Here is a 14,686-nt window from a genome sequence, read left to right as displayed (position 1 = left end):
TTTTGGTTTTCAATATATTATTCCCGTGTGGCCAGTGCCACAGCAGGGAAGAATGCCGGTTCTATTCACACAACTCCAATATACAGAGAGATATTTACAAAAGGCGGCTTGAGCCGCTTGCTTCTGAGCAGGTGGGGGCAGCAGCTCCTATGCCGGTATAAATATAGTTTGCTGGGTCCAGGCCCAGAGAGAGCAGTCTGGTTAGTGCAACAACGCAGGGAGGGCAAGACGAGAGGGTGGTCCAGTAGTTATGTGCAAGGCCCTCCCTGTCTTCTACTGAGCATCAATGCGGAAGGAGAGCAACTTCTCAGAGTGCATGTTGTTAAGGGTGCGCAGGTCGGGAAGCTTCAGCAGCAGCTTGGTGAAACGGGAAGTTTCCTGGGGGTGGTTTTTGAGGACGAGGGCTCTGAGGGCACGGATAAGCATCTCCTGCAGCTGCTCCACTGATCCTGGGTTCTCAATGCCTGAACGATCTGCACAAGAGAGGGACAGGCAGTCAGTAACATGTAAACAGCAGCGTGCCCAGCACAACAGACACACCTGCCTGGTTTTCAGGTCTCTGATCTATCAAACTACGTTTTCAGCCTCCCACAAGGTCACAGATTGCCTGGAGCCCAAGGAGCAGTGGTGCCAAAACCTGACATGTAAAAGATCCCAATCTCCTCGGAGCTCTGAATTATTTTTATTAAGAATCGTTCTCTCTTAAAGCACCACCACTGTTCATAGCATTTTGCAAGGTAACACGAGGAAAAAGAGACAGATCCCCACTTCAAGGAGTTTACATTCCCAAGTTTGAACAATGGGGAAACGAGGAGCCGAGGCAAAGGTGTCAGAGGAGAAATATGAAGATATGTAGTTAATTTAGGGGTTTGCTGCGGTTGCAGGGTGTTGGTGTTTCAAGGGTGGAGGTTCAGACTAAGGCAGTAAGATGAAGGCTTCAAGGAAAGGAAGATTTCCAAAGGAGGAAGCAGGGAGAGGAAGGGAGACCACTGTGGATATTCTGGGAGAAGGTGTCAGGCATAAGGAGCAGGAAGGGGAAAAGGTGTTGAATTGTGTAGGTGTGTGCTTGGGTAGCCAAGGATGGTAGAGTAGGAGGCTTGAAGATCTTAGGACACAGGTGAAACAAGGGCAGAAAAACACAATGGATGGGTGTGACTGGAGAGCTTCAAGGAAAGGTAAGGACAAGGAAGCTTGTGATCCATGACTGCGATTCCCGCCTGCTCATGCCCAAGGACACCCACCTGCAGAGATCAGCACCACAGCTGTGAAGAGGCCAAGCTCTTCTTCAGAGAGTCCCAAGGCTCCAAGCTTCTCGCTGAACTCGAACATGGATGTCAGCAGGTCGCCCATCCCCATCCCCCACAGCTCCTCAAGGCTGTACTTGGTGCGACTCATGAATGTCACTGTCTGTTCCTTAACGTTGAAGAGGGATGCAAACCGAACCATCAGCACCTGGGGAAATGGTAGGAGAGACCTGTTAGAACACATCTGTGCCCACACAACACAGTCAAATGCCATCTGTATTCTTCCGAGTAAAAATGCACACTAGCTTTGAAAGTAGTGGGACTTCCTCTGAGAGAACTTAGTTAGATTCAACTGCAAGGTTGTTATTTTTCTTCTTAAGAACCAAAACAAACTGACAAGTTCTCAGAATGATTTTCACTTCTTCCCTTTGGGGTTTTTGAGTGTGTCTGGGATTCAGCCTCCCAAAAGCAGATTACACCCCTTTAATTACTCCTAATGTCTTTATATTTCAAAATGACGCCAGCAAATAATGTCCTTCATGCATTCTCATTATTATATATGGATAAATAAGGGTGTAGATTAGAGTTCCAGGATTTTAAAACAATCATGTCTCCCCATTATTTTCACCAGTGCAAAATTAACCAATATTTAATAGATAAATATTATTCTCCCACTTTTATCAGCCCTTCCTACATACATAAAATCGGTAGCTGTTAACTAGCAAGGGTCTGAAGTAGTGGATGGAGATAACCCTACCTCAAATGTGCCAGCTTTGAGTAAGGAGACCTGGTCATGCTGCGTGAGCTCCCGGAAACCAGGGATGTGCTTTGCAAATTCCACAACCTCTCGTACAGCAGGTGTGAAGCTCATGGAGAAATCTTCCCAAATCTCCTGGCCTGTACGGCCACTGCGACCATGTGGGTGACAATTCATAGGACACGCCTGTTGGGATGGGGGAAAAATGAGACGTGTTAGATGAAGAGTAGAGGGCTGGAATTAGAGTCAATGGAACCAGTTGCAAGCCCACATAATCACTGAGAATTGAGGACCCTTTGCCAATCTGTTGCCTTCCAATGCTTTGTAATATAAGTCCCATTAGCCCCAGGGAGTTTTAGTCCAGGTTAACAGGTGGAATAGAAGCTTCTAAACTTCCTTCTTTTGTTGCTCTTGTGCATTTGATGCCACTACCCCCAGCCATAAGGAATGAGGTGTTCCTTTGCAGAATAACCAGACAGACTGAGCTAATACTGACTTCTAGCCTGACAATACGTAGGAGTTAAGTTTCATACATGAAACGCCATAATCTAACTGCAGTAGTTAACATCCCACCCATTGAAAACAGACTAAAAGAGAACGCCACCAGATTGACTTTTCAAGTCAGGATTGAGTCCAACGCTACCTGAGCTAAGCAAATACTTCTTGTAGGCTAAGTCTTCGCTTTAAAGCAGGAACAGAAGACCTGTGGCCCTCCAGATCCTGTTGGGACTACAACCCCCACAATCCTGGGCTATTGGCCATGCTAGCTGGAGCTGATGGGAGTTGGAGTTCAACAACATCTGGAGGTGCCACAGGTTCCCTACGCCTGGCTGCTGAAGACTTCCTAACTGATGTTCCTTCATTAATAGACTGAATTTTCACATGCATAACCATAAATTGAAGCTACAGTGAAATGTTGAACATATTATTAAGAAATACTGATTGCTTTTCACTGAAAGCTCCAAGATATACTGTACATGATGGAACGTTGCTGAGAAAAAGCTCATTTTGTGAGCCAAAGAATGTAAGAGATACAAAATATGTACAAGGAGCCACCTATCCCTGAATAACGCAAGTAGCACAGGCCTAACCCAACTGTGACTCAGGTGGCAGGTTAAAATCAGGGCTTTCATCAGCCGGAACTCTCCAGAACTCGGTTCCGGCACCTTTCAGGTGGGAGCCGTGGTCCTTATAAGGAAGGTGTTCGTGGCAAGTTCCGGCACCCCTTTTCCTAGAAAAATAGCACTGGTTAAAATATATTCAAATGGCTGAGATGGTGGTGGTGAATATCCAAAATCGTAGCAGTACAGTGGCTACGACTAGTGAAGCTCCCGGTTCAAATCTCATCTGATTTGCCTCAGGCAAAAGCCACGGGTTTTCCTTCTCGGATATTAAAACAAGCTGGCTATAATAATAGCTAGAGAAAAGGCAGCTGGAGGCTGAACTGGATAAGCCTTGGCTGACAAACAAGAGAGCACCTTGTGGGGTGCCGTGAGGAGGATGCGACACTCACCAAGAGGATATCTCTGGGCTCGCCTTGCTGGGGGCAGCCTTGGCCGACTGAGGGATCTGTCTCCCCGGAGGGGTAGCCGGAGGGGCAAAACCGATGGCCGTTCATGTTGTTCTGGTGGCATGTGTTGCTTGGGGCAGAGCCAGAGTTCCAGTTGTCGTTTTGGTGGCAGGGCCCGTTGCCGTGGTAGCCACTGGACAGCCAGTTGCTCTCCCAACTCAGAGAGTTCTCGCTCCCCGCGGGAGCCAGGGGCCCTGCGGCCAGTTTGTCGTGGGCATAAACAAAAATCTCCTTGTGGGCCTTGGACACCTGCGAGATGACGTCTTCCATGACTTCACCGGGGCTCGGGGAGCGGGGCGGCGTCAGCTGCTGGGAGAACTGGGCGAAGCAAGGAGACGGCTGGGGAGGCGAGGCTGCGTGCTGCTGTGGGGATCGTGGCGCCAGCTGCGGCTGGTGGCACAGAAGGGGGCTGGCGGGCTGCTGGTGCCCCGTCGACAAGCCCTCGGGCTGGCACTGTGCACTGAGCTGGTTGTTAGCCATGTTGTTCATAGCGCTCTGCATCTCTGCCAGCATGCGTTGTTTCTCGCGCTTGGGGATGCGGCCGAAACGGACAGCTGTAGGGGAAGAAAAATGGGGTGTGTGTCAAGGGTCAGTATGGCACCTGAGGATATCACGTTTCCGAGCACAATTCAAAGTGTTGGTGCTGACAGTGGCGTAGCGTGGGTTGTCAGCACCCGGGGCAAGGCAAGTAATTTGCGCCCCCTAACCCGTGGATTTGCACCCCCTAACCCGTGGATTTGCGCCCCCTAACCCCCAGATGTTGCGCCCGGTGCGGCTGGCCCCCCCTGCACCCCCACGCTACGCCACTGGGTGCTGACCTTTAAAAACCCCTATATGGCCTCAGCCCAGTATACTTGAAGGAGTTTTTCCACCCCCATCGTTCGGCCCGGACACTGAGGTCCAGCACCAAGGGCCTTCTGGTGGTTCCCTCCCTGCAAGAAGTGAAACTAAAGGGAACCAGGCAGAGGGCCTTTTTGGTAGTGGCACCCGCTATGTGGAACGCCCTCCCACCAGATGTCAAGGAAATAAACAACTATCTGACTTTTAGAAGACATCCGAAGGCGGCCCTGTACAGGGAAATTTTTAACAGTTGATGTTTTATTGTGTGTTGGGAGCCACCCAGAGTGGCTGGAGAAACCCAATCAGATGGGCATCATATAAATAATAAATTATTATTGTTATTATTCCACAAAGCAGAATCCTAATGAAACAAAGCCTGCAAGGGGTAAATAAAAAGTCAAATCTCCAACCCTCGCATGGCAGGGAACTCACCATCGCGAGACATGCCAACTCCCAGACACTTCTTGAAGCGGCACTGCTGGCAACGATTCCGGTTGATGCGGACAATGTTGCAGGTTTCGTTCTTTAGGCACTTTTTGTATTGGATGTTTTGCTGAATGCTGCGCCGGAAGAAACCCTGACAAAGAGGGAGAGAGAGCAAATTAGCACGTAGGCCTGACGAGCGAGCAGCTGTACCCAAACCCAAACCCAAACCGAGAGCGGCTGCTTTTTAGCCCAGTTCCCTTGAGGCTGTGAGCTGGAGGTTGAGGACTTGAACTGGAAGCAGAACCAGCAGAAGGCGAGTGCTCATCCACTGAGCAGGGAAGGGCAAAGAAGGCCGGGCTCCCAGTTTTAGTTATATTAGGCCCACCTGGCCAGCCCAGAGGCATGGTAAACAACTGCCAACCACAGAGGAAGGGCCCCAGCATGCAGAAGGCCCCAATCTCAAGCCCTGGCATCTCCAGGTAAGGCTAACCCTGGAGAGCTGCTGCCAGTCTGTGTAGACAATACTGGATAGATGGACCAATGAATGTGACTCTGTATAAGGCAGCTTCCTATGTTCCCAGAGGCCAATGCAGCCCACTTCCATTCCCTTCTGGACCTGAGGAGCGTTCTGAGGCCTGAACAGACATAGTCCTAAGGGGTGCTAGCTCAAGCAGTGGAGGCACAGTCTTTGCAGGCCAGTGGCTGCATGCTGCTGTAGTCCCTACTGGTCAGGGAGGTGGCGCAAGCACCTGAGCTGGCTTGCTCTCCCAGCACAAGGCTGTGTTGCAGGGCTTAAATCCCCGTCTCCCACATCTCACTTAAGCTCCACTGCCCTGTACCAGCATGAGAAAATGAGGGTTTTTCCCGTGGGGAGCTGCAAAATATCTCAGCGGTGGGCCTCGATCCAACCCCTTCCAGCTTTCATCAGCCAAATAAAAAGGCCAGAGAGAGATGCTCACCTTGCAGCCTTCACAAGCATGGACACCGTAATGGAACCCAGACGCCACATCTCCGCAGACTTTACACAAGAGGACCATCCCATTCAGCTCTGGAAGAAGAAAAGAGGAAGAGGGGCTGTGAGACTCCATACCCAAAGGCTGGATTTTTTTGGCTGCTTGGTTGCTACTCCCCAACCAACCCTTTGGGGGTGAAAACCCTGGATGCCTACAGTGCAGCCTTTGAAGAACCCAGGAGGAATTGTGGCTGGCAGAAAGGGCCAAACTGACCCGGGGAAAGTGGGCCTGGAGTTTGGGCTTGGACTAAATCTGCTGGCATAATTGGCTAGACCCGCAAACACCCCAGGGCTTCCCACCCGTACCCAACTTAGCATCCACACTCACTTGTGATGCTGCTGCTGGTGCTTTTGGCAGGGGAGATGCGCCTCCCGTCATCCATGGCCACTTGCAGCCCCATAGGGGAGCCTCCAGAGCTGTAGGAAGAGGACGATGACGACGAAGAGGAGGAGGAGGAGGAGGAAGGGGAAGCATCATCCCGGAGCCCAGTGGAGCTGGTCCCATACAGGCGCCCCGAGTCTTGCACCAGAGACCCGGTGGGCGAAGGTGGGAAGTAGCTGGGAAAGGCGGGTTGGGAGGACAGCTGGCAGCTGCCGTTGGAGCTGTCGCTGCCACACAGAGAGACGGGGCTGGTGCGGCTTGGAGAAGACCCGTTGGAGCCAATGTAGCTGATGACGCCACCTGCAGAGGGTTAAAAAAAGGAAGAGGGTTGAGAATCCCACCTCACTACAGCCATTGGTGTCCAGCTGCCCCAACTGATTGCTTGTGTTAGGCAACTTGAAGACATCATGTTGGAAACCTCGAGTTTCCTTTAAAGAAGAGCAAGTATCTGGATCTCACTGTGGCGGATGATATCCCGACCACACAGCTGCACCCTAAAGAGGCATTTGCAAAGGCAAGCAGATGTTTCGGTAGCCAAGAAAGGCAGCAGGTTTCAACCGGGGCAAAGTAGAACGAGAGAGAGAGAGAGGCTCTGACAACCTTCCTATGTTGTAACCAAGTGAAGTCTGTTGTGTTTTGAAACTGCGAATCCCTAGAGGGGGACAGCGTTGGAAAAAAGGGAGTCTGGAGTAGTTGGATGCTTTGTACAGTTCTGGTTGTCTCCGAAAAGAAAGAAGACTAAGGCAAAGCTAGGAAAGCATTGTTATTGGTTTTTTAAGGGCTGCAAAGCACTAGAAGTTGTAACTGCATTAAAAAGAACAGAGGCTGCCTGCAGGCTTGCGCTCTAAGAGAAAAACAAGACCATTGCGAAGGCAGAAGGGAAGCAGGGAGAGGAGAGGCAGGAATCAGAAGTGGAAGGCTGGGGAGAGCGCCGAGAAATGGGGCCCAGAGCAGCTGAAGACAGGTTCCGGCATTTGGGGGCCTTTTATTTTAAGCTTTGTAAAAAGGACTACTAAAGTGGGACATGACAGAGGGTTATAAAATTAGGAGGAGGGTAGAGAGGAGAAAAGTTTTCTCCCATAATGCTAACAGAGAGCAAATATGATGTAAGTATTGCTTCAGAGAGCCACTACTCAGGCTAGTGAGCCAAGCTTCATGTGGAGGATAGCACAGCAAACATACATACATATCCAGCAGACTTGGGCTAAAATTCATTCCCTGTTCCAAATATAGGATTTCTTTTTTTAAAAAACTTTTTTTTGCAGGAACAGTACCACAACTACCCTTCCCTGAGTCAAATGTACTAGGTGATATTCCATAAGAAAAAAATTCTAACTGCATTGCTGGATCAGACCAAGGAGCTTCTAGTTCTCCTAGCAAGTACTCCAGAGAGCGCCCCATTTGCTCTCCACATTGTGGCCTTATACACAAAGGGGTGCTGTCTCCGACCATGGACAAAAAGGTCGTAATTTACTGTGAATGTGTGAGTTCTTAAAGGCACAAGATGGGAGACGGGAAAACCCTGGAACACTGGAGGGGCAATAGGTTAGGGGTGAAAGTAAACCTACTTGTGAGCAAAACACGACAGAGAGTGAGAACAAAGCTGCCCCGGTATGTGGGAGCTGACTCTTCCCAGCACACACCTGATAAAAGGTTTGCAAATCCAACCCCACATTACTGGCCAGTTTCAAGCTCTGAGCTGGTCTTGCCAAAATTCTTCCCTTGCAATCCAGCTCTCTCTTTCTCCCAGCTTTCAGTTGTTGACCTACATCTCAGAGCTGCAAAAGGAAAAAATACCAAGTGAGTGATGCAGCGAGTAGAGAGGGAGGGAGGAAGGCATGTGGCCAAGAAATTGTTGAAAATTGGGTGGAAGCCAAAAAAGCCATCATACACCCCACCCTGGAAGCTGGGGGGAGGTGGGTAAGCTGGGGAGGGCCGAATACTCCAGCCTGGAGATGGCTTGGGTTTTTGTTGTTTTCTATAGAAGAACTACCACTGCTCCAGGTTTTGTAGCCAGTGGCCAAACTGCTGTAGGAAAAGCCTCAAGCAAAGTAAAAACAAAGCCATCCGTGCCAGAGGGATTATAAACAAGGTCACATGTGGAAGCCACGTTCAGTGCCCAGGCAGGCCTTTAACAACAAGCAGGGAGCCTTTATCTTGTTGACTGGTTACCACCAGCTAATGACCTTCCTTGCGTGTGGCCCAAGCACCTGGGACTGGTTGCTTAGCAGACATTAAAAGGAATCAGGACAAATAAAGCTGTAAGTGGAACTGGATAATGATCCAAGTCAATTTCTGCCAGCAATCCAAACAGTACACACACACACACACACACACACACACACACCCCAAGAGAAGTGAACAAAGGATAAGCAATTGATTAAAATTAAAATTTAGCAGCCATGCTTTGGATGGAGCTCTTGTCCTGTGGGACCACAGATCCCCTTCTACCACTTTTTGCTAAGGGTCCAGGGCAAGCTGCTCAGGTCAAACACTTGTGATGACCGCCTTGCTCTTCTGCACACAGGAGAACTTTGCAATCCTGCCAAAATTAGGGCAAAGCTGGAGCTCAGTGACAAAGCGCCAACAGATGTGCCAGAAGAAACGCCACTCACTTTGGTGGCTATTCTAATCCCATGCCGTTCATACATCTCCCAATATATCTCAAATACTGTGCAACAGTTTGGCAGCTTATTAAAAGCAGGCTGTCCTTTCCTCTGCAGAACAAACACTTAACCAGGAGAATCATCAAGGGCAAATAAGGGTAGGGATATTTCAAGCAGGCACCTTGATTTGAACTTGGGGCGCAGAGGCCCGAGAGCCCGCCCAACATCTGGCTTGCTAGGGCAGCAGTGATCATCCTGTCTGGGTTTTGAGCATGCGGCCCTTGCACGTGACCTTGTTAGTAATCTCTTCCTCAATGCTGATGATGGTGGTTGTTTTTCTTCCTTACTAGTAGCCTCTCCTAGATTACTTCACTTTCCTTCTTTTAAAAGGCGAGAAGCAGAGTTTCCAAATCGAGCAATTCAGGATGGGAAGGGTGGCGCAGGGAATCCTGAGAAGGAGGAAGGTATGCAAATCTTGCAGCCTTCTTCCCTCCCGGCTTGGAGTCCCTAGCTTCCGCGCAGCTATTAAATGCAGGTTGCGTCAGGGAGATGACTGCCCCAAGTGGGTCAGGGAGGATAAATAGAACTTGCTAGAAGGCACAGCGGGGGTGGAAGTTATGTGCGGACCAAGTTGGCAATCTTCCAGATGGGTGTGAAAAAAGGGAAAGGCGTATCTCGTCCGTTTGCAATGTGTCTTGTCAGTCTTCTCGAGGCAAGGAGCCAGGAGTGGCTGGAGACACATGTGGCATCACTAAGTAAGCACACGTGGTCCTTGACACAAGGCCACATGCTACCCGTTTGCTCACCCCAAAGGGGAGGACACCTGATGCAAAAGGGGGGCAGGGGGAACCTGCAGCAAAAGTATCACTGAAGGTCCATATGCAAGCACCACCAAAAATAAAATTTAGGGCGGCTGAGCTCAAAACCAACAAGGTCAATCAAAGGAAAAGGGATCTCCATCACCCAGATCCCTGAACCACCTTAGGCCCACTAACTTACTAACCCAGCAATGGAATCAAAACTAACATGGTAGGTGTACATAAAAACCATATCCACAAGAGATGGAAAAAACCAAGCCCCTAGATCTTAAAAAAAAATACCATTAAAACCCACGCAATGCAGGTTGCTATTCTATGAGGTCTTATTTGGGGGGAATGACACACTGAACTCACTGGGACTTATTTCTGAGTAAATATGCTTAGAACTGGGCAGAATGGCAATCAAGCCACATGGCTCTGGGAGACTTCCCCATCTTCTAACATAGGAAACTCCCGACCCCGCAAATCCTACCCCACTTGAAAGTGTTGAAACCCCAAACACCAGATCTTTAAAAAGGAATTATCCCACTGCTAACCCACAGCAAATGCAGAAAGCCTTTCCTCATTCCTAAACACTTTCTCCTTTAAGGGAACCTTAAGACCTTATTATTGGATTAGACAAATACCATTCACTTAAACCGCCCAGGGTGCATTTTATTACATAGTTCTATTGTTAATACTTAATCAGTATCTACATCTAACAGAAATACAAATGTAGTATACACAGAAACAAAGACCACAGGAAAAAAATATTTGTGCCACCCAGTCTTTAAAATACTCGAAGCTTTTGGGTCCCCCACCATTCCTCCTCAGGCTGGAATGACTCCTTTGTAACCACAACATTCATTTCCAGCATTTAAACACTAGTCAGAGAACATAAAGGTGGGGTTTTGGTATTTTTGTTACTTCCCTATTTTCTATCCAATGCTGTTAAAACACATGTGCACCAATAAATATTGCCTGCTTTCCACCACAAAAGAAAGGCACTCTGTATATGCACTGAGGCAAACTGTTTGGGGCACAAATGGAAGGCAATCTGCACATGCACTAAGGAACACGTGACCTTACACGATTTCCTTTTTCTTTTTCCTCAGAAAACTTTACGCTTTAATTGGCTGGGTGCAAGGCTGCAAGCTTTGGGGAGGTAAAGCTGCCACCGGGCAAGAGGTAGCAAAGTGATCGGGCTGGTGGCCGTCAAAATAGTAAGAGAAGCCTGATTTTTCCAGCCAAAGAAGACACGCCAGGACGCAAAGACTGGTGAACGTGAGTGATTCGCCCACTCGGTTCTCATGCTCCGTTAAGTTGCCCGTCCAAGACTTTCGCACTCCCAAAAGCCCCGTGAGGGTTACCTCCCGAGAGCTGAATAACTAGGAGGCGAGATCGGAAGGCTGACAAGTCGGCCAGTTCACCTCCACGTGTCCCACTTGCACGTTGCCCGCTTCTATCCCGGCTTCACCCATCACGCTTTGCCCCGCCCCCTGCCCGCCCATTGGTTCCCATTTCCCCTCCCTGGCAAGGGATGGTCCATCCTTCAGCCGCGCCCTCTACGGCGAGCTCGGAACGTTCGAGCTTCCCGGATGGTGACGTAGCTCCAGGGGAGGCGTACCTAATGAGCTAATGGGGCGAGCTCGGCCAATGGGAGGCGACCGGAGGCGGGGCCGATAGGGAAAACAAACGTTGCACGTGGCTGAGCCGGGTAAGGGGACACGTGAGAGGATGAATGGGAAAGCTTGAAGGGGGAATCCCAGGAAGGGTGGGATTCCGAAGTGGGGCGCGGGTGCTAGTAGTGTGACTCCGAAGCAGTGGGGGCGGGGGGGAAGAGAAATCCCTATAACCAATAAGGGATCATCAATTTGGAGGGGGATCTCCAAATTTGGAAGGAGATCTCCGGGCATCCCTTCCCCTTCCAAGGCTTCCTCCCAAGAAAACACCAGGTATGTGATGCTCACAGTGGAAGCAAGGCAGCCCGGATCCTCTCTCCCTACAACTGCCCTAATCCCACCCTCCCCAAAGGACAAGGTAGGGCGTCGCCTGCCGCTACTGGTAGCCCAGGCAAGACATTTGACTCTGCTCCCTCCCCCCACAAGGAGAAGGAAGGTTGACCTCTTTCCCTGAAACTGACACCTATAACTCCTTTCCCTTGCTCCCCTTGTCACCGATCCACCCTCCCCCAGGAGGAAACTACAGCAGAATGATGAGAAATCAACCTTTCCTAATTGGGTTGGGGGGGTGAAATAGAGAAGTCTGATGGGCTAAAAGAACGGGGGCAGGTAATAGGGGCACTCTTGTTCCTCCCAATTCCAAAACCCAGCACCTCTCTTCCTTGTGATTTGGGGGGTGCATTCAGGCAGGATCCGGAATGCTACATACAGTATGAGACTCGAAGGTTGTTTGCACACTTCGTATCTCTATATCAGCAACTGCGGTATTTAGGGTGGGGAGATACGCTGCTTGGGAACTCAATGCCGCCGCCGCCACCCCAACTCCAGCAGACGCCCCACGAGTAGCTGCAGAAGCGCTGGGCAGCAGGAGGACTGCTCCCTTCACTGCAGGTGCACGCGAAAGAGGCTGAAGCGCCAGACCTCTGCGACGGGAGGTCGCCGCGAAGGGGAGGCTATGGGGCAAGTTTTAGGAGGGAGAATAGCATTGCATGACCCGTTCCCTCAAGGCAGAGTCAACCTCAAGAAGCCAGCCGCGAGAGGCTTACCTGGGGCGTTGTTGTTCGTATCCAAAGTGGCCATCCTGTTCAGTTGACAGCCGTCATTCATGTCGAGCGAAGACGCGAGCCGAGATTCCGTGGGCGAGGAAGGAGCGAGGGGGAGCGAGAGGCTGCCCCTTTCTCCTCCTCGGTCTTCTTCTTGTCCCCCCAAAGTTATGCTGCAAAAGCGGCAGAGAACCCAGTCAGCTTGCGCTGAACGCTGGTGGGAATGTGCCCTTTTAAAAATTGCCTTTAAAAGATTATATTTGCACTGAGAGCCGCAGTGCAAAAGTCGAAAGAGCGCGAGAGCGGCTCAGTCTGTGGGATACCTCGCAGCAGCCCGGGAGCTCCACTCTGCTGCTGCCTCTCCCTTTGCCTGCAAAATTTTACTCTGCCAGGGTTCACTCACTCTCTGGTCTCCCTCTCTGCCTGCGGCTGCGCAGATGCCAGCACGCGGCACTGGAGCATCCACCATGTGACTCCTAGGGAGAGCCTCGTGCCCCAGTGACACACTTTCTGCTGCTGCAGCAGCCGCCACAGCAGGCACATTGCGCTCGGCTTCTTCGCTAGAGCGCAAGGGTTGCCGGGAGTTGTAGTTCGTTTGGACAGAGTCGTGCCTCCCCCCCCCCCGCTTTATGCGCGTGCGTGCGGGTATCTCTCTGTGTCTGCTGCATTCCTAAGGAGTGACTTCTCTCTCTCTTTCTCTCAGCTTTCCCTGAGAGATCAAAAGAGGTTGAGGCTTAAAACACACACAGAGGAAGGGGTGGGGGAATATCCCTGAAAAACGTGATGCTTTAACGTGATGTTTGGAAAGAACCTAGTTCCTTTTGAGCCACAGCTGGCTGCCAATTTAGAGCTTGGCAAAGGGTCGTGCAGGAACGGGAAAGAGGCGGGGGTGGGGAAAAGAAAGATTCAGTGCTTTTCAAAATAAGAGTGGATTCCCTCCAAGGGGAGCCAATAATGATCCCTCAATTCCTTCCAACCTTTCTCTCCCCCCCCCCCCGTCACCGCCCCCCCCCACTTTGGAACTCATTATTCTCTGCAATATAGAGAACCTATCTAAGTTTTCAAGCTGGTAGGTTTTTTAAAAAACAAACAAACCAGCCATTATATAGAATCTGTGATAAATGTTTGGTAATGCTCTTAGCTAGGGTTAATAAGGCGCTTTAACTGCTATTTTGTACTGACAGTTCTGGTACATAAAGAATAGAAAATAAGGTGATGGGTTGTGAGTCCCAAGCCAAGTGATTATGAGTTGTACCAGATAAACTAGCCTTTTCTTAAAGCAAACAAAAAAGGCAGCTTTTCATGGGTATTAATATCAAGGCAGACAGGCTGCATCACATGTACTTGGGATTCGTCCAGCTGTTTCCTCTTCAGCAGTTCCCAGGCTACCTGTTGCTGCTTTTAATTTAATTGAGTTTGGCTGAGACTACAGCCGGAAGAATCTCATTTTGCATGCCACCATGATTAGACATTCCTAGATGTGGTGGCCCCCACAGGGCTCAAGGGTATCTCCCCCTTCCCACCCATGAAGCAAGGTGAGGCAACTGCCTCAGGTGGCAGGATCCATAGGGGCAGCATATTCAACCTCCAAGGAATCCATCGCCCGCTGCTGCCGCCACCACAGACTCCTTGGAGGCCTGATCTTGAATCACAGAATCATAGAGTTGAATGGTACCCTGAGGATCATCTACAGGTAGTACAACTCCTTACAATGCAGGAATGTGCACCTGTCCCTTACGGGGATCGAACCCACAACCTTGGTGTTATGCTGATGGCAGCTCCCTACCACCCACAATGCCACTTCTACAGCAGCCTCTTAGCAAATAGGAGGTGCTGATGGTCTCCTGCTCCCCTTGTTCATGGTGTAGATCTTCACTCACGCCTCCTTCCCTGATGAAGGGCCCGCCAAGTTGGCACTGCTGTTACTGGGTATGAGCTTGTGCAGGAGAACTGTTTTCTCTCCCTTATTGACTGCTTGAAGCGACTGCCTTCCCTTGCCTGAAGGCAAGATCCACTCAGTAAGAGGGGGTTTGTTTGTTCACAGCAGGGATAGGGAACCTGTGGCCCTCCAGATGTTGTCAGACCCCAACTCTCATCAGCTCCAGCCAGCATAGCCAAAGGTGAGGGGAGTTGCACAACGACAACATCTGGACCTCGTACTTCAAAAATTGTTGTTAGCCTGCACTGGGACCTCATGGTGAAGAACGAGCAATAAATCTAAAATAATAATAATAATCATAGAAAATAAATGACATTGTCTGAATGTGCCAGTATTTAAGAGAAATCAGAAGCTTTCTTGATTCATATTCTTTATTGAAAAATGAAAA

General features: G+C 50.0%; 1 protein-coding gene across 1 annotated transcript; it reads right to left on the bottom strand.

Annotated features, from left to right (window-relative positions):
- Nucleotides 1-12,900, bottom strand: NR1D1 (nuclear receptor subfamily 1 group D member 1). Its single transcript, XM_053363445.1, has 8 exons — nucleotides 12,363-12,900; nucleotides 6,178-6,531; nucleotides 5,797-5,885; nucleotides 4,844-4,988; nucleotides 3,515-4,125; nucleotides 2,002-2,187; nucleotides 1,242-1,452; nucleotides 1-473 (listed from the first exon to the last, which is right to left on the bottom strand). Exons 1-8 carry the CDS (start codon nucleotides 12,421-12,423, stop codon nucleotides 274-276), a joined length of 1,857 nt encoding a protein of 618 aa, XP_053219420.1. The 5' UTR covers nucleotides 12,424-12,900; the 3' UTR covers nucleotides 1-273.
- Between the last annotated feature and the right edge of the window lie 1,786 nt (nucleotides 12,901-14,686).

Source organism: Podarcis raffonei, chromosome 13, assembly GCF_027172205.1.
Source record: "Podarcis raffonei isolate rPodRaf1 chromosome 13, rPodRaf1.pri, whole genome shotgun sequence".
Classification (NCBI taxonomy): Eukaryota; Metazoa; Chordata; class Lepidosauria; order Squamata; family Lacertidae; genus Podarcis; species Podarcis raffonei.
Note: the sequence above shows the minus strand (reverse complement) of the source record. Positions and strands in the feature narration are given on the sequence as shown.